Consider the following 20347-nt stretch of genomic DNA (forward strand, 5'->3'; position numbering starts at 1 on the left):
ATTATTAAAAACCACAAACATGATTAGATACAGACGTAATTGCAACATACAATTCCCCCTCTAATATGAAAACCTTTGTTTGTTTGTATTAGATTATTACCACAGGGTTCTCTGAACTAATTTATTGGTACAGTACATTATTTCAGCCTTTCAATCCAGTCAGTTGTCAGGCTGGCTTCTCTTCCTCTCTATACGATCAGAAAACTAATATCAGTTTTTACAAATTTGTAATCATTTTAGTTCAAACATAACAAATTGGTTTGTTTATAAATGTGCCAAATAATAAAATAATATGGCAACACCTTATTTTAATGTGTCCTTGTTACACATGTATTTACTAATTATGACAAAAAAATTGGCATAATTGCATCTAACCCTAAACCAAACCCTAATCCTACCCTAACTCTATCGTAAGTACATGCAGTTCATTAAAATTACTCAGTACTTAAATGTAGCCTATATTTACACTGCAACAGGGACACATTAAAATAAAGTGTAGCCATACTAATAAAAACGAATTGAAAATATAGGGTCATATTTGCATATACATAAGTATCTTACCATTAATTTATAATAATATGAATAATAAACGTTTTATTAATAACAAGTAGCCTATTATTATATCAATATATTCAACAATAATTAATTATTATAGCCTAATAACTAATAAACATGGTAAAAAAAGAGTTGATAATTAAATATTTCAGATTATAAATGTGCCAAATAATAAAATAATATTAATAAAAATGAAATTGACATATGAAGTCATGCAGTAATTTAATTTAATTCATACCATTATAAATTACAAGTGCGTTCTGTTGTGGAACTGTTTTCAGAAGGGTTTTACACACACGGTCTGCTTTTATTGTAACACTAATGCAAGTCTAACCTCTTGTAAGCTAAGCTGCAATATAATCTTTATCTACAGTATCTCATCATATTATTACGCTTATATTTTAGTATGATCTAATGCACTTGACTAAACTCCTCCTCGTCAAAACTCGGTAAATATAAACTACTCTCTTTTTAGCTTCCTGGTTAACCCAAAAAATTAAGGGAACGGTTAGAAAGAAAGTGGCTTTAGTTTGAGAGTCTTTCTTGAACGCATGGTCACGCCCACTTTAAAATATTTCTAGAAAAGAATAATCGCTTTCAATCGAGCCCAAACAAAAGCTCCAAAAGTCTCAAGTGGTCTGAATCCTTCACCAGACCACTTGCTTATTGCCTTTAAAGTAGAACTGTCTGAAAATAGTCTTAAAATAGTTTTCCATTCGTGTAGAATTCCTTAGAATTCCCTAGAATTTATAATCTCTCCGACTGCATGTAGGGGATGATGAGGTATTTGATTGAAATTGCCTTGTTCCCCAGAATTCGACCTTGATAGGGTGACATGCAGGGGTGGTCATGGACCAGGTCACATTTAGAAGTGACACTGTTCTGTCTGATGTGCACCTGCTGTTACCAAACGCTTGTCATCTCATGAAGAGACTCAACGGCGTAGGACAGCCAGGTAAGGAGAGCTGGGAGACATCTGGGCGTTTTATTGTAGGAATTGTCATTTTTTACATACATCAATCTCCCAAATTTGATCTTCCTTGTCTGAGGGACGCCCATCCTAAGACTTAAAAGACAGCTAGGCCTATATATTTTATGATTTATAAAGACCAAATCAGCATAATATAATGATTTCTGAAGGATAATGTGGTGAGTCTTCCCAGCTATATCATGCATGCTATATTTAATATGCATACTGTGCACAGTACACACCAAGTAGAACATCCTTGTTGATCCTGGAACAACATTCCAGTCAACCAATGAGATAGCACATAGTGTTTTTCAACTGCAGGGTCACAAACCAAAAATGAGTTGCAGGTCTGTGGTGGGTCTTCCTGGTATTTCATGCGTACTGTGCACAATATACACACTAAATACTACATGTGTAACACATACTAACATACACCGTTAGTATGCTATTCTGAGCCTAGCTATAGCAATTTCCTTCACACCGTGTTTTGTTTTGTTTTCTTGCTATTTCTTGCTTTTCTTTCTGTTTTTTCCACCACTTGACACTTATTTTTGGCATGATTACAGATAACATAATTTCCGTGCTCTGTATTACATGTATGGGAGTTTATCTTAACCGACTGTAACCTTTTGTGTTAATAGCCTTGACCCCTGTCTATTTGGTTTCCATGTGTGCCTTAAGTATTTACGCACTGACTGTTAACCAATCCCTGTATACACAGGTTTACCTTTAGAAAGTTATTAGACTATGAACTTAAGAATGACCAGCAGGCACTCAATTCAGACTTATAATCACACACACACACATACACACATAAAGTAGGACTGCTAAGTTAATGCCAGAGCTCTCAACATTTATCACTGCAAGGTTCTGTTATTTTTATTACTGTGCATTTACAGCATTCCTGGGTGGCCTATTCTGGCCTTTAAACTCCAAATGTGAACATGAGCACAGTTGCATAGGCTGAGATTCATTATCCTCACCAAAGCAGCTAGGCTCAAATAAAGCTGAAATTATACTGTATACAACCTATCACTTTTCTTAGAAAAATAAAAAGAGCCTGATTTCGAACAGCAGAGATGAGATGACTTTACAACGCTAGACTGGAGCTGACCAGCTGACACTGTAAAACCGAGCTTTATGGTTCTGCTCTTGAATAATAAGATGCATGCTGTGCGAACTCCATCAACCAGAAAGCTCAATTTTAAACGTTTGACACTAAGTTCTGTGCCCTTAATTTCTCTATCAATCTCACTTTTAAACATAGTAGATTAGTAATTAAAAATAATCCAGATTGAGTTTTAAGATTCACTCTTTCCCATCCAAAGTTTCATTTTTAAACGCCACATTTTGTCATTGGTCCAAACCCTCTAGAACTCATTTCTAATATTTTTACTCTAGACCTCTTTAATATGTCTGTGCTTTTGTTCTCATATCCCATTCAAGTCTCTGTTTGTCTGTATTAGAGTACATTTGAATGCAGTATTCTTTGATTTAGTGTTGTTCAACTGCAGGGTTGCAGACTCAAAAACGAGTTGTAGGTCTGTTCTAATCGTGAACTGCAGGGAAAACAATTCTAAATGCAGATAATAAAATGCAATAATAATATAATTTTACATTGCCATTCAAAAGTTTGGGATCAACAAGTAATCTACTTAAAATAAATGCTCTTTTTTTGAGTTTTCTATTAATCAAAGAATCCTGAAAAAAAAAAATTATCTCTGTTTTCACAAAAATATTAAGCAGTACGACTGTTTTTAACATTGATGGTAATAATAAATGTTTCTTGATCACCAAATCATCATATTAGAATGATTTTTGAAGGATCCTGTGACACTGAAAACTGGAGAAATGATGCTGAAAATTGCCATCAACTGAATAAATTACATTTTAAAATATATTAAAATAGAAAAGTTATTTGAAGTTACTAATATTTCAAAATATAGTTTTTACTGTATTTTACATCAAATAAGTGCAGTTTTGGTGAGTACAAGAGACTTCTTTCAAAAACGTCTTTCAAAAAAAGCCCAAACTTTTGAACAGTAGCATACAAACAAAATAAACCTTTAAATGTACAATAGTCAAAAATTCTTTAAAGGCCAAACAATGTTTTTTGTTTTTTTATAATTAAGTCAGTTTGGTTTCAAGAAATCTTGACTAACCTTAAATGGACCTAAGATTTAAAAATGTATGTGTCTTTCAGTTGTGAATGTAGAACAAGGTACAGTCTCTTCGGAAAAGCATACAAACTAATCAGTTTAATCAATACCTTTTGTCTTTTTTGTCACTACTACATAAAAATCCATCTAAATGATGTAGAGACTCTTTTCTTAGAACTGGGTTGATCGATGGCCCAGTCAAATGGCACCAGACAGACTCATACATGGTTTTTACCACTGCAGAAAAGGCAGAAATCACATATCTGCTCAGTGCAAAAGGCCTCTGTCATTCTGTCTGCCACAGCCAGAGTTCATTAGCTCACCATAATGTAGCTGTTGCATCTGTTGTAGCTGAGGCTGGTGTGACTGTTCTAAGCCAGTTATGAGTTCACACCTTTTGTATATTAACTAAAAATGGATTTGCATTTGTATGTCTAGTCTTCACTTCAAAGTTTAGGATTCTGCGGGATAACAATGGGAAGGACTCAAGCTGTGATTCACCTGTCCATGAGAACTCAGATGCATCAAACGTTCCTCTGGATGAAGATGGGGACCTGGATGTGGTGAGAAGGCCCAGATACCCCACCTGTAACAGGGATGCAGTGTGTCCAGTTATCCTCAGTCAATCTGCAGTGACATTGACCGACCAGGATGAAGATTCTGAGGAGGAGGAGGAGGAGGATGGTGCCTGTGACATCATTAAGATTGGTGAGGGTTGCATTAGAGATTTATGTGATTTAATGGATTGTTTTGTCATATTGTATGACACCTTGCATCTTTTTAAATGTGTTCTAAACAGAGCATACTATGGCGACGTCTCTGGAGGATGTAGGGAAACAGGTGAGGACAGCGACGAATGGGTAATTGTGCAGTACGTCTACTCTACTGCACTGTTCAAAGTTGTTGTTTTTCATTGCAGATCTGGCGTGGTGCTTTCCTATTGGCTGATTTCATCCTGGCACAAACAAGCATGTTCAAAGGCGCTACTGTCCTTGAGCTTGGAGCTGGAACGGGACTGACCAGCATTGTCATGGCAATGGTGGCTAAAACGGTGTACTGCACAGGTGGTGATGTAATTGAGTTGATTTAGTAGTTTAAATAAAAAAGTGCATTTTAAAACGAGCAAAAGTAGAGAATAATTAATGCTGATCCCCTAATTCCAACATACTGCTCAAGAAGTTTCAAACGATTTGAATGATCACTTTTGTTTAGACTGCACTAAGGTCCAAAAGAACCAGAATGTCATCCAAATCAATACTCCGTATCAGATCATTCAACACTTTCCAAAGAGCAAATTCTGTGCAGTACTGTGCTCTAAAACCTGTCTAATTTTTTAATGATGACAATAATTAGTTCAAATTAGTAATGGGCAGAGATTAGCCTTTTTTTAAGGACTGGTTGTATCACTGCATGTTTAAAACAGGATGGAACACAGCCATTAATAAGACAACTATTAATTGTACTGTATACACGGACCAATAGTGTCCAGCACTTCCACCATAAGAGATGGAGGAAGAGGGTCCAAAGAACATGATACAGGTTTTATTTGACAGATTATGTCAGTTAAGAGGGAAAGGGACAACCAGAATAGTCAGTCAGAATACAAGGATCACAATAATTGCAACAAACAACAAAATGTATCATTTTTATTTCAAAATTAAATAATTGCAAATGGATAATATTTTTGGATAATACCCCCCCCCCCCCCCCCCCCCCCCAAAAAGTACATTTGTCAGTAGTGTGAAAGCAGTGATTACCATGTTTTTTTTTCTGATGATTGGATTGATGTTCTCAGACCAGTTGAAGTAGATGGAGCCGTCATTTTAAAGAGCTTGGAAAGGCTTGGTGTTGACAATAAACAACAGCATTATCTTCAAAGAGTCTCCAAGATTGCAGAACAAATCACACACAGACACGTTGTAGATTTTATTCCCAGATGTTATTCTCGACAGACTTTTGTGTCAAGTTTATATTAGTAGGGTATGGACAAAAGCTGTTCTTAGGTTTGTGACAACAAGACCTTTTTAATTTTCATTTCATTAAAAAAATAATGGATGATGCCAATTTGCTGATTATTTTTATGTCATGGCCAACAATCAATTAATGACCAATACCAAAATGCTGAAATATTTTGTCTCAAGAAATAAAAAATAAAACTCTTAAAGTGAAATATAAAGTCAGTCGTGTGAATCCGATGTGAATTTACATTATAACATAAATGTACAATATTAAAAATGTATATTAATTTTGAGATTTGCTTATAATTACATCTACATGTATATTAATATATGATTTTTTTTTCATTCAAATTTGTTTTAATGACCTTTAAGTGGCCGTTTGATGATGACAAAGGTAATCTACATGTAAAAATATGTGAAATGAGCATGCACAATAAAATATTCAATATAATTTTTAAATTAATTAAAAAAAATCTCTCATTTGTCTGATGACTGATATGTAACTTGTATATTGTGCATCCCTATTGGCCACTAAATAGAAATGTAAGTAATGTACATAACTCATTTACTCATGTCCACACATTGCCTATTGGACTTTATTAAACCTTTTTATTTTTTCTCTCTTTAATTTTACACCAATAGTACGTGGATACATTAGCATATCAGTGTAATGTAACTATCATTATACTGTATAATAAGACACTAATTTGTTTTCTCCTTTTTCAGTCTCATTTAGTATAATAGTCTCATCTTTCTTTTTAGTAGTCTTTTATACTGCGCCAATGTGTGGAATTAGTCACCGCACATTTCAAAGATAAATAGCTTGTTATGATGGATGAAGGTTTTTTAGCTCACTAAATGAGAGCCTCTTTGTGTTTTGCAGATGTTGGTGAAGACCTTCTGAACATGTGTCAGAGAAATGTGACTTTGAACAAGCTGCACTTTGAACCCCAAGGTAAACATTAACACCATACCAGGATTTCAAGCAGCGTTCTCTCATTAACGACAGCTTTTCACATTGATAATGTGTAATAAGGAAGGAGTACTTCCTCTGGCAGAGCGCCTGTGCCATGTGCTCCTCAGTTTTGTGCCTCTGTAATCGTGTAAACAAATCATGCCAGTTCTTTAGTGAAATACAGCACAAGTAACACTGTGCAACACACACGGCAAATACAGATCGGTTTCATGCTGAAGCTAATTCATTCACATAATGTTCTGTCTTAAGTGTAAATGTCAACATCATCATATGTGTAAAGGATAGAGTCTGTCAGGTAAAACATGAGTTCATTGATGTAATCCAATTGGTCTGCCATTTTATTCAAACCATCACTCCTCGTATAGGTGGCTTCCATAAATAGCTCAAGTATAATTTTTTTTAAATGTATTTCATAATTTTTTTTTCTTTCCTTCATCTTGATTTCCCTTCTAAACATCCATCAGAGAGTGAAATAAAGGTGCGGCAGCTGGACTGGATGGCAGATGATTTCTGCACAGGTAAGAACTCAAGGAACATCAGGTGTGAGATGCTAATTGGTGTGGATCAGAGCCAGAACTGCGATCGTAACATGACCAGTTACGTCTATTAGAGCTGTGCAGTCTCCTCACCTTCTGTAGAATCCATTTCTAAGTGGGAAGTATAGTCTATCTATGGGTGGTTGACACAGTATAATTCACAGGGCTTTCTCACACTCATAATACCAGTGATGCTGACCTGTGAAATAGGACTTCTGAAAGTCAACATGTGGTTGTCATCTCATTTTACCTCATATTTCAACTCTCCCCAGATGCTGATTTGGAGTTCTGCTGGACTGACGCAGAAGTAGCAGACTTGCATGATAATACCACGGTTTTGATTGCAGCAGATGGTACATTTGCAAGGAGTGCTTTTCATAATTAACAATGAATTCATTACCTTAATACAAACTGGAGAGAGTATTAACATAATGATAGGCGCTCTCAGTGAGCATGATAAAAGCCTGATTGATGGTCATTTGTTATTTGTTAAGAATGTTTTGTACTTCCCCTTCAGTGTGCTATGATGACGATCTTACAGACGCTCTGTTCAGAATACTATATAGACTTTCCAGCAACATGCGGCACCCCAGCACATCCTACATCTCCATAGAAAAGAGGTTAGAATGGCCTGTTACCAAGACATCACTTGTAGCTCATTTTTTTTCCATTCACATTCATCATTGTAACTGTCAGCAGTAATACATTTAATTTAAATAAAATAATTAGTACATAATTATTATTATAACTTAAGGGTAAATCATTTAGCTATTATATATTTAGCTTAAAGTATGTTACTTTTAAATAAAATAATGAATACATAATCAAATAAATTGAACAATTAGTATACTTTAGGAAAATCATTATTTTAATGAAATATTTGCTATTGATTATTTAGTCATCCAATGGAGAAAGATGATTTTGGGCTCCAGATTGGTGTAGTTATGGCATTTATCAGCAGTGGCTAACAGGGCCATGCTAACCAAGAAAAACCTAGACCTCTTGTTCTGTTTTGAATGGTTTCTGTATTTCCGCAGATTGAACTTCACTCTTCGACACATGGACGTGGCTTGTGAAGCTTATGATCACTTCCGTCACTGCCTAGACCAGTTACAGCAGATGACAGATGGAAAGATGAATTTCACGGTTGAGCCTGTGAAGATCTCCTTTTCACAGTTCTTTCAGTATGAAAGGGTGGACCAGCTGGTGAGAAGCGCTTGTCTGTATTTATAATTATAAATAATTCAATTGTTTGTTTGTTTTTAAATATCAATCAATAATTGTATCTATAAAGCACAATAAAAACAATGGTGGTTGACCATTTGGGCCATTAGAGGGAGCTGTTCATGCTTGTAGTAAAATGTATTTCATTAAGGATTCTGTCCTCTGCTCCTCTGCAGGAACTTTGGAAGGTGACAGCAGAAAGACTTTAATATGTAACACAACGGGTTTTTAAGTTTCCTTTTAACACCATGTTTGCAGAATGAGTCTGTCTTTGTAATTCCTATTTTCCTTATAATTTGAAATTCAAAGTATTTGGTTTGATAATTTGCTCTTAAATTTGTTAATTAAAAACTACAATTATAAAGGAATGTCATTTCAGACGAGAATGTTGGTGCTTATGCATGTTATACTGTGACCAGCTTTGATTTTTAGAGTTGGTTTGGGGCAAGTTTTTCAAAGGATCATTGGGAGAGTTTATGAAAATTCTATTGACGTATTTGATGAAATGTTGAAACCAATTCAAAATATTACTACCTATGCCAAATATAGATTTTAAGATACTGAAGAGCATCATGCAAATATATTATTTATTCATTTTATCACCTAAACTGTAGATATTTGTAAATCTTTGCATTTGCATCCAATACATTAAAAAAATATGCATCATATGTTGGTGTGTGTGTGTGTATGTCTGTCTGTGTATGTATACACACAAGCGCGCGTTTAAAGTCGTTTCATGCAAATATACAGCAACACAGAGGTAAAGTGCCAGTGTTATTGTTGTTGTTCCTTCTTTGAACACTAGAGGTTACATGAGTTGAAAGGACTCGTAAAGCAGATGATTACGAATTCATACCTATCAGGTCTAACCATTTTTCTTGCTTTGGCTAATTGTTCATGGAGCCATTCTATTTATAAATCGTTTGAATTTAATTGTTTATGGTGTTTCAATGCACAGTTGAAAGGTAGAGAGAGCCTGAATTAGCACTTGAAATGTATTTAATGTTGCTACCTTTAAAGTTTCCTTTAAAGGTGAACTAAGTAACTTTTTTTACCTTAACTGAACAGCTTCGGAGTCATTGGAATGGTTATATTACTTATTTCGGGTTGAATGGTGGTCGTTTCGCACCCCCCTGGTGCCCGTGAGCGGAAAATACGCACTTGCAACTTTGAGCCGGCGGGCCGCCGGCCGCTGCGTCAGGATGTCTCGTGTGATATCAGGTCTCGCGATGTAAACAATTGCTTTACGGCCAAAAGAAATCTGCTAAAATGCTGTCATTATTGCGCTCCCTCACGCTGTCCGAACCCGAATGAAGAAGACGTTTTAAAGAACGTCCCATCTGCTTTGATGTCGTTGATCTATAGCCTCTGGTGTCTGAGAATCAACAACGAGTTTTTACGACAGTGTTGTCAAATATCTATTCCGAAGCTGTGGGGGGAGCTCTAGAGAGAAACCTGCGAGCAAAAAGCGAGAATACAGCGAAGAAGTCCCGAAGCTACTGAGTGCAGAGCCCGGCCCTGTCCCAAATGGCACACTCCGGACTTGTGGACTTCCTCAGAGTCCACACTTTGGTGACGTCATGTAGTGCAGACCTATAGGGCCCTTGGCGCGAGTCCACGAGGGCGCATTGAGAGGTATTTTTGGGACAGACTCGATCGGCATGCCGGAAATAACGGTCTGGTTGTTGTTGGACAGGAGAAATCGCATTTTTGCGCTCCGACGTCTTATCTGCATGTCCACTACACAGCCTAATTTTACAGTTCTATATTTTGATATTATGCATATCACCTGGGTATTAGACAATAGATAAATCATGCTTATTTAAATGATGTACAGTTGTACATAATAATACATAATGTTCCATTTGAACTAAGATTACAATTTTAAAACATAATTTAAACATATTTTTTTCAATTTACAGGTTTCAATATTCATACTATGTTTACATATGACTCAGTAAAGCCCTGCCATTCGGTTCTATTTATTTAATGAATCATAATGCGATCGTATTATTAAACACGCTATTATTATGTTTGAGACATCAACCACTGGTCGATGACCATAATGTTTGTATAAACTGTAGGTAACAACTGGTAAAATGTACATTTAGGTCATAAAAACAGTAATATTTTCTTCACAGCCATGTCAACAATTATCCGTGAGTGAAATCTCCTCCCATCTGTTGTCTGATTGGCCTTTCGCAAGGATTCCTGGGTAGTTAAAGTGCGTGGAGCCTGCATCTATGCGGGCTTCGTGGAAGACCGCTTCAAGGGTACAAAGGGGGCGCTGCTGAGCACACTTCAGAGCGGTAAAATGCTGAATGGGACGGCCTACGGACTCGTAGACTCAGCGAGCACGCGCAATTCAAGTCCACGAGACCGAAAGTCCGTGTCGGTACACGATCCGTTCCACCTGCACGATCCGTTTCACGCATGCGTAGTAGACGCAGTAGAAAACGCACATGCGCAAATGATAATTCTGTTTTGCGACGATTTACGACACTGCACGATCTGTTCCACGTAGTTCTTTCTTCATGTAAGTGCAGATTGTCTAGGCAGAAATGCATATTATGTTCCTTATTGTCTTCTGTAAACAACATTGAAGGGATCATTTTCCTCATTTAGATTATATAGACCCATACCATACTAATACAAAATTACTCAACTTAAAAGTTAACTAATATTAGCAGCTTTTAATAATAAAAAAACGACACAAACCGTCTTTGACAATACTACTGACCTCAGACCAAAACACGGCAAGTTAAGCCTAATACCATACAGCAGTGAATCGCAAAGGAGAGTAGCCTATGGAGGAAACTGATCATGTATGTTAATGTAACAACATTTTTGGATTGGCAACCACGTAAACACATCGTAATGCATAGCGTAAGCTACATTTAAAAGCATCAAAATAGACCCGCTGTGAAATGTTAAACACAATACAACGTTACACAAATATGCCGCAAGTTGTGCCATCGCATGCGTGGTTCCGATAGTGTAGGAAAACCGTGACGTTTTCTACAACGTAATTACGCGCATGCGTGTACGGATCGTGCAGGTGGAACGGATCGTGTACCGACAGTCCGCATGAAGTGCGCCATTTGGGACAGGGCCCCCGTCTACGGAGAGCCTTGGCACTTCCTATTAGCCCCATTGTGTCGATCTTGGTTGCAGTTCCATTAGAATTCCACTGGAGGTGATCGCGGGCGAGTGCAGACTGAATGGGAGTCAATGGGGCTAGACGGCTAAATTTGTCTCTTTCACCCGATTGCCGTTGAGAAATCTCAGATTTTATTGTAGGTTTTGCAAGTTCAACATGGGTTATAGGTCGAAAGTTGAATGAACGAGTACTTATTTCTTTTCGATTTCTTACAGGTTGAGTTGTATGGAGCTTATAATATGACAAAATGATTTGAATTTGAATTGTGTAAATTTGAATTATTTGCAAGTGTAATCTAACTAAATTGAATTTTAGGTGGTAGTTTAAATAGTTCTGAATTTGTTTTTTTTAAACGAATATTGAACGTTTGAAATTTAACAAATTGAAATGTTTTTATGGCTGAATTTTATAGACATGTATTTTCAAACAGCTAGTTTTTTTGTTCTGAATTCGTATAGTGCAAATATTCAGTTTAAAAAAATACAGATTCAAGTTTTCAAGATGAAGAAATTCGGAACTTCAAATTCAGTTTTCTAAAATTCAAGTTCAAAAATTCAAGTTCAAAAATTCAGATCTTACAGAAAGTAGGTCACAGGTCATCCTCAGGGAAGAGTAAAGGATCTCAGATAAGTCGAACAGAGCATTTTGGCTGCACTGCAGTAGTTTTCTGCCGCAAACGCGGTGGTGGTTCAAGAGAATCCGTGTATCTTTCGTTCAGTCGTTTTTTTATTTAATATTAAGAGTAGAAAAATGAGAAAACACAAACAGCTTGAGTATTAGATTGCTTCTAATATTCTAGTAATAATAGTCCGCTGCAGCAGTTGCACGGAGCTTACAAAACGCGTGTATTGCAACTATAGGCTACATTTAATTTTCTCATCAAACAACTAGACTAACGAATTGCTCGGCACAACAGAAGAGCTTAGACAGGGCTTTCTCTCTGTGTAGACCAGCAGTTGGTCTGAATTTGCTATAACCTATAGCCTATTTTCTCGACAGTATAGGCTAAGTCACGTTTTATCATGAAACACGCTGTGATTTATTCCAAAGTGACTCAGGCATATATAATGCATTTAACGTTAAATAATCTAAATGTTGACTTTCAAAAGTAGGCGCGCCAAGAAGGCTATTCTCTGTATTTTGGTTCATTTTTGGTGAGCGCCAGAAAGATCTAAAGAGACCGAGACGCGCTAAAGCAGCGCATCATGTTGTTTTATTTATTTTTCAATGACATGATATTTTGTAGTCATTTTTAATGTACAAAAATAAAAATATACATTTTACTGTTTCGGATGATGTCATATTATCTGTATGACTAAATAACAAAGTATTAAGTTATTTCCCAGCAGTGGAACAAATCCAAGTGATGGCGCTCGCGCATCGCGCTCTCACACAACATAGTAGGCTATCAGTTCTGGCGTTGCTTCATATCGCAGACTGTTCATTATCAAAATGAAACACAGTCAACCAAACATATAAAAAGTTATTCTGCATAATTTAATTGGTCTGTTGTACGATATAAAGGGAAGCTGTGCCACACACAGTCCTACTCCAAACATTTCCCTTGCTGTGAAGACGCTGATTTAGCCTATAGGCCAACGTGTATTTTGGGACTCGACTGAAGTATGAAGCCTTCTTTATATTAATAGTTAGCATCCACATGTTACATTGCAATGAAAACTTTTGACTGAATGAGAGATGCGCGACCGTTTCGATTTAAATAAATTTGTTTAGGCTTGGCGTTTATAAAGGGCACAATATAGGCTATTTTTATAGTCTGTAGCCTATATATTATTTTATTATAGCCTAGCCTACATACTTATTTTTCATTCTTGTTGTTTTTTGCATTCATTTGTCATAAGGGAAAGTAAAATAGGCAACACATAGCCTACATGTTAATAGTGTTTATCATGTAAATGCTGTATTTTATTTACAGGTCTTTTACACTATTGCTGAATAGGCTAATATAAAAAAAATACAAATAATTATGACGCCTTTCTCTCTCAACATGATCCGGTGTGACTTGCACTCATGTGCATGTGACTTATTTTCTGGCAAATACGGTCAGTTAAAAAATGTTGCTGTATTATTACAAAATGCATAGAGTGGAGACCATTTGGGCAAAAAAAACAAAAAAACAAAAAAAACATATTGTGTTCATTACCCCCACCCACATTTGGGCTTAATCACTGTTATTATTAGGAAATGTATTTAGGTGTAGACAAAATCAGTTATGTTTATTTATAAATATGAACGTAGCCTACCTCGCATTTCCCGGACACTAGCCGTTAGTCTACATCTTTGGCCTATTTTTTTTAGCTGGCCAGTTCTCAAAATCTGTGTGGAAAAGCTGCGGAGCGAGGAGAGAACGCACAATGGCTTTGCTTTGGAAGTTTTTTTTATTTTATTTTATTTTATTTTAAGTTTAGTTGCCAGAGAAAATAACACACCGTTTTGTTTAACATCAATTGATACTCAATATTAATTAAATAAATAAATATAATGTCAGAGAATGCACAAAGCGCATCCTTTTGAGATGTAAATTATAATAGGCTACATTTTAATAAAACTCAGAAGATTATGTATTTTAATATATTATATTATAATACAAATAAAAAAGGCTTCATACTTCAGTCGAGTCCCAAAATACACGAATAGGCTAAATCAGCGTCTTTACAGCAAGGGAAATGTTTGGAATAACTAGGACTGTGTGCGGCACAGCTTGCCCTTCATATTGTACAACAGACCAATTAAATTATGCAGAATAACTTTTTATATGTTTGGTTGACTGTGTTTCATTTTGATAATGAACAGTCTGCGATATGAAGCAACGCCAGAACTGATATCCTACTATGTTGTGTGAGAGCTCGATGCGCGAGCGCCATCACTTGGATTTGTTCCACTGCTGGGAAATAACTTAATACTTTGTTATCTAGTCATACAGATAATATGACATCATCCGAAACAGTAAAATGTATATTTTTATTTTTGTACATTAAAAATGACTACAAAATATCATGTCATTGAAAAATAAATAAAACAACATGATGCGCTGCTTTAGCGCGTCTCGGTCTCTTTAGATCTTTCTGGCGCTCACCAAAAATGAACCAAAATACAGAGAATAGCCTTCTTGGCGCGCCTACTTTTGAAAGTCAACATTTAGATTATTTAACGTTAAATGCATTATATATGCCTGAGTCACTTTGGAATAAATCACAGCGTGTTTCATGATAAAACGTGACTTAGCCTATACAGTCGAGAAAATAGGCTATAGGTTATAGCAAATTCAGACCAACTGCTGGTCTACACAGAGAGAAAGCCCTGTCTAAGCTCTTCTGTTGTGCCGAGCCATTCGTTAGTCTAGTTTGATGAGAAAATTAAATGTAGCCTATAGTTGCAATACACGCGTTTTGTAAGCTCCGTGCAACTGCTGCAGCGGACTATTATTACTAGAATATTAGAAGCAATCTAATACTCAAGCTGTTTTCTCATTTTTCTACTCTTAATATTAAATAAAAAAACGACTGAACGAAAGATACACGGATTCTCTTGAACCACCACCGCGTTTGCGGCAGAAAACTACTGCAGTGCAGCCAAAATGCTCTGTTCGACTTATCTGAGATCCTTTACTCTTCCCTGAGGATGACCTGTGACCTACTTTCTGTAAGATCTGAATTTTTGAACTTGAATTTTTGAACTTGAATTTTAGAAAACTGAATTTGAAGTTCCGAATTTCTTCATCTTGAAAACTTGAATCTGTATTTTTTTAAACTGAATATTTGCACTATACGAATTCAGAACAAAAAAACTAGCTGTTTGAAAATACATGTCTATAAAATTCAGCCATAAAAACATTTCAATTTGTTAAATTTCAAACGTTCAATATTCGTTTAAAAAAAATCAAATTCAGAACTATTTAAACTACCACCTAAAATTCAATTTAGTTAGATTACACTTGCAAATAATTCAAATTTACACAATTCAAATTCAAATCATTTTGTCATATTATAAGCTCCATAGAGTTGTTGTTGCCCATAACACGCTAGCATTCTGCTAATGACGTCAGCATTCTGACGTCATTGACATTTTAAAAGACTTTTTAAACCAAATAAGTGACTCTAAAAAATCTAACACCCAGCAATGTGTAATTTCTTTGCATCTCCTTTCGAATACAACATTCAAATTACTAGACAAAAAAATTATATCCTGAGAAAAGTGGATTTTGAGGGTTTTTCGCCATAGACCTCCATTCATTCTGCACTCGCCTGCGAGCGCCCCCGCATGGACAGAGACGTGTTACTGCAGCCAGTCCAGAAACCGGAAGTAAGCAGAGAGTGCCAATTCTCTTCCTATTAGACATTCTCTGCTGAGTGCTGCTTTAAATCTTAATCATGTACATATTCTATAGTTTTTGTAATGATGTGTGCACTCTGAATGTAGCATTGGCATTGGATACAATATGGGAAATGTGTATTTTTGACAAAACGCTAATATATCTTTCATGGAATTGGTGTTTTTGAGCAGATCTTCTAATTCAGTGGTTTTCAAACTGTGGGTCACACAGTGAGAAAAGGTGGGTCGCACAAAGGCACTTAGCTGCAGCTAAATTTACGTTACGATGAGTGAAACAAAACCAGTCCGATTAATGACCAAACGACTATGAGTTTTAGCGCCCGCCAAAGTGTTATTTGATCGCTGAGTAATGTAGATGAACTGCTGCGCTTGTGACAGAGTCACAGTGCATGTTTAACTGAAAGAACGAGCAGAGAGAGTACTCGGTCGCGCGCGCGCGCTCTCTCTCTCTCTTCGGAGCCAGGCGAAAGTGTAAAAAAGACTTCACCGTCTCCAAACTAAGCGCTGTCCTGCTCTCTCTCCCTCGCACATATTAATCAAAATAAATCGACACGGTGGTAAAAGGTCGGAAGACCAAAGTTTCATGTGGAGCATTCGGAGATTTTTTTTTTCTTCCTCAATTACCGCTGGGTGTGAATTGTGCTAAATAAGTTGTTGCCTTATCTTCTCTGAAAAGCGTCCCAGACATTCAGCTGACATAAAACAACACTTTAATTAAACGAAAAAAAACTATCCAGTGATTAAATGTTTTCTGTGTTGACACAATGTCTATGTCCTAACTGCTGGGATAATCACACAACGCGCACGACATGTCCAATTCGCGAACTAATGACTCCTTTGAACGATTCATTTTAATGAATGGACAACTGATCTTTCCAACAGTGAACTCAGGAGACGTTTGAATCAGTAACACTTTACAATAAAGTTCTGTTTATTACATAAATTACATAAAGAGTACAGTTTGCTTACTCAAGCTTTAAAATAAATAAAACCCCTTGTTTTGTTTTTTTTGAAAACCATATGACTACATTTTTCCACACAGTGCTATCAAGAATCGATAAGAGAATCGTTAAAGAATCGGATCGATAATCAGAATCGTCAGTAGCATTATTATTATTGATAAAATCTTATCATTTCCCAGACGGTAAAATTATAATCAAACATTAAAGAACATACAGTACATGTTTTTTAAAAGTTTTTTTAAGTGTTAAAAGTTTAAAATATTTTGCTAACATGAAGGCTTGTCACTGTCAGTCTTTTTACATCAGTGCAAAACTAGGGAATGCAGATTAAGACCATCAGCATGCATTGATTAAGCCATTGCATGTAGAAAAAAAAATGTGCGACCAAATCATGCTGGTGCGACCAACTGAGAAAGTTGGTAGCACCAGTGCAAGTGGGTCTTGAGATTGATTATACTTGTCTAGGTGGGTCCTAGAACGAAAAAGTTTGGGAACCCCTGTTCTAATTGAATGAATCGTTCATTTTGATGGACCCATTTCGCTGACTCCTGAGACTGACCATTGGACGAACCAATAGCACTAGAGTGCGGGCTGTTAAAACGCATTTAATTGGTTGAGGCCTACCCACTGAACGAAAACGACCCCGTTCGAGTCTAAACGAATCATAAATAACAAAATGAACGAAAGAAGTGGGATATGAGAAGTTCAGTTTTTTATTATGGTTTTATGTTTTTTTTTTTTTTTTGTGATCAATATTTTTATTTATAAAGTTATCATACCAGAAACATATCAAAGCTCACTGAACTATATACAGACAGATGCCATGAAACTGTCCATATATAAACAGAAAAAAAAAAGAAAAAGGATTACAGAGAGAGGGAGATGTAAGATGTCAAAATCTCAGTTTATCTAACAGAATGTCCGCGATTTTTGTCCAGCTCTGAATAGTATTGTCCTTTGCGCCATTGACCTTGGCAGTGGTACCTTCCAGCAATACAATGTCTCTGAAATAAGATAGCCAAATGAAAGTTGTTGGTATGGATGGCTCTATCCATAGCTTTAAAATGGTATTTTTGGCAGCAGTACTTGCTGTCAGTAAGATCCTTTTTTGATGAGCATTCAACTGAAGAGCGGAATCATCTAAAAGTAGAAATAGCAATGGGTCTTGAGGAATATCCAAATGTAGGATTTCCGAAAGGGCAGTACTTACAAAGGTCCAAAAAGGAACCACCGTTGGGCATTCCCAAAACATGTGCAAATAAGAACCTACTGTAGATGTGTTGCATAGATGACAGTATGGATCAGATCTAACCTTCATCCTATATAATACACTAGGAGTAATATAAGCTCTATTAATACATTTATAATGAATCATCTGGTGAGCCAGGTTCTTAGATGCAGTGAAACATCTGGCCCATACCACATCCCAATCAGGTTTAGCTAAACCATCCCTTTCCCAGGACTGGACAGCTGGAATATATGAGTATTGCAAAACAAGAATTGAATTATCTTAGAAACTAAGCCACTAGAGGAGGTATTAGGGTCCAGCCAATTCCACAATGGATGTGGTAAAATGTTGGTGGTCCAAGGAACGCCATATGCTTTCAGGGCTGACCTCAGTCTCAAATATATAAAAAATAAATAAAATCCAGGTAAAGAAAATTCTGAGCTTAATTCCTGAAACGATTTGATGCCTTTTTTACAGAAAATGTCCTTCAAGGTATAAATACCAGCACCAGACCAAAGCTTTAAAGACAAAAGGTTTGTTACCAGTACACAGACAAGTATTGTGCCACAATGGTGTTATTTTGGTGTATAAGAAGGGGCCACCCATACTTTTCTCAACCTTTTTCCATACCTCAAGGGAGTACTCAATGATTGGTCCATAATTTTTCTTAGAACATTTCGAAACACCTGCAAAGGGTAGATCTTGTAGGCGAACCGGGTGGGTGATATTCACTTCTAAATCTCGCCATGGAACCCGGGAATCAGGATTAACCCAGGTTTGGATTGTTCTTGTTTGGAAGGCTAGATTATAAATCTTAAAATCAGGGAATGAAAGACCTCCATCAAGTTTCTTACGCTGCATCGTCTTAAGTCGGATTCTGGGTTTTTTCTTAATCCAGATAAATCTAGAAATAGCCGTGTTGAGTTCTTTGAAAAAAAAATTCAGGTGGTGCTAGCGGTAACATAGAGAACAAAAAAATTACCCTTGGAAGTACATTCATTTTAATAGTAGATATTCTTCCATGAAGAGCTAAACATAAGGGGGACCACCTATCTAAATCTTCCTTGATCTTATTCAGGAGAGTTTGATAGTTAGATTTTGGGATGAGATGAATTGAAGGGGATATAATGATGCCCAAATATGTTAACTGTTTAACTATGGGGATCAGAGGAGGTAAGCTACTGGATTCCTGCTTCGCTGCGTCATTAAGGGGCATTAATGCTGATTTATTCCAATTAATTTTGTAACCCGAGAGAGTACCAAATAAATTAAAAAGATTTAAACATTCAGGAACAGACTCTGAAATATTGGAAACATAGAGCAAGATATCGTCTGCATAAAGAGAGATTTTGTGCGAGGTATCTACACAGATAATGGGTTGTATAGTTGATGACTGACGTACTGCTTGAGCCAAGGGCTCCACTGATAAAGTAAAAAGCAAAGGCGATAATGGACAGCCTTGGCGAGTACCCCGACCAAGAGAAAAGGGTAAGGACATTTAGGATCCCGTAAGAACACGAGCTGAGCAGCTATTGTAGAGTGTTTTAACCGTTTTAATAAATCCTTGTCCGACCCCTACATATTCAAGGACCGCCCAGAGAAAGCTCCATTCAATTCTATCAAAGGCCTTCTCCGCGTCCAGTGAGATAACTACGGAGGAGGCTGGATAAGAATCGGATCTATGAATGATATGTAATAGTCACCTGATATTATCGGACGCCAATCGGCCTTTGAGAAAACCGGACTGATCAAAGTGAACGATACTGTCTATGCATTTATTCAGTCTAAGAGTTAGAGCTTTGGCGAAAAGTTTAGCATCGGTGGTGATTAAACTAATAGGACGGTAGCTAGCACATTCTGAGGGATCTTTTCCTTTTTTAAGTAAAAGGGTTATCAGAGCTGTGTTTTGGTCCCTATGTAGGGCTCCATTTTCAACTGCAAAATTAAATGAGTTTAAAATAAGTGGTGATACTATATCCCAAATAACAGAGATTAATTCAGGGGGAATTCCGTCAATTCCTGGTGATTTTTTCTTTGGCATAGAGTCCAAGGCCAACTTCAATTCTTCAAGCGTCAAGGGACAGTTTAACATCTCCTGATGATGTTTATCAATTTTAGGAAGATGAAGCTGTTGAAGAAAGGATGTATGTTGCTGGTAACTTGAAGAATTCAAAGTGTATAGTTGTTCATAGTAAGTTTTAAAAGTCTGATTTATATCTTCGGGTTGGGTGCATAAAGTGTCTTCATTCTTTATAGCATGTATGAT

The 20347-nt window shown here is 36.5% G+C and overlaps 1 protein-coding gene across 2 annotated transcripts; it reads left to right on the forward strand.

Moving 5' to 3' along the window:
* The first annotated feature begins 852 nt into the window (after positions 1-852).
* mettl22 (methyltransferase 22, Kin17 lysine) lies at positions 853-9046 on the forward strand. Of its 2 annotated transcripts, none has more exons than XM_082143199.1 (11): positions 853-1004; positions 1369-1510; positions 4123-4392; positions 4484-4524; positions 4604-4748; positions 6526-6597; positions 7083-7136; positions 7427-7507; positions 7672-7774; positions 8192-8360; positions 8555-9046. In XM_082143199.1, the coding sequence occupies exons 2-11, from the start codon at positions 1405-1407 to the stop codon at positions 8585-8587; spliced, it is 1074 nt and encodes a 357-aa protein (XP_081999325.1). In that variant the 5' UTR covers positions 853-1004; positions 1369-1404; the 3' UTR covers positions 8588-9046. The 2 variants fall into 2 exon arrangements, with proteins under 2 accessions (XP_081999325.1, XP_081999324.1); XM_082143198.1 differs by having other exon boundaries at positions 6526-6596; positions 7058-7136.
* The last annotated feature ends 11301 nt before the right edge of the window (positions 9047-20347 follow it).

Source organism: Leuciscus leuciscus (assembly GCF_965113295.1).
Source record: "Leuciscus leuciscus genome assembly, chromosome: 1".
Lineage (NCBI taxonomy): Eukaryota > Metazoa > Chordata > Actinopteri > Cypriniformes > Leuciscidae > Leuciscus > Leuciscus leuciscus.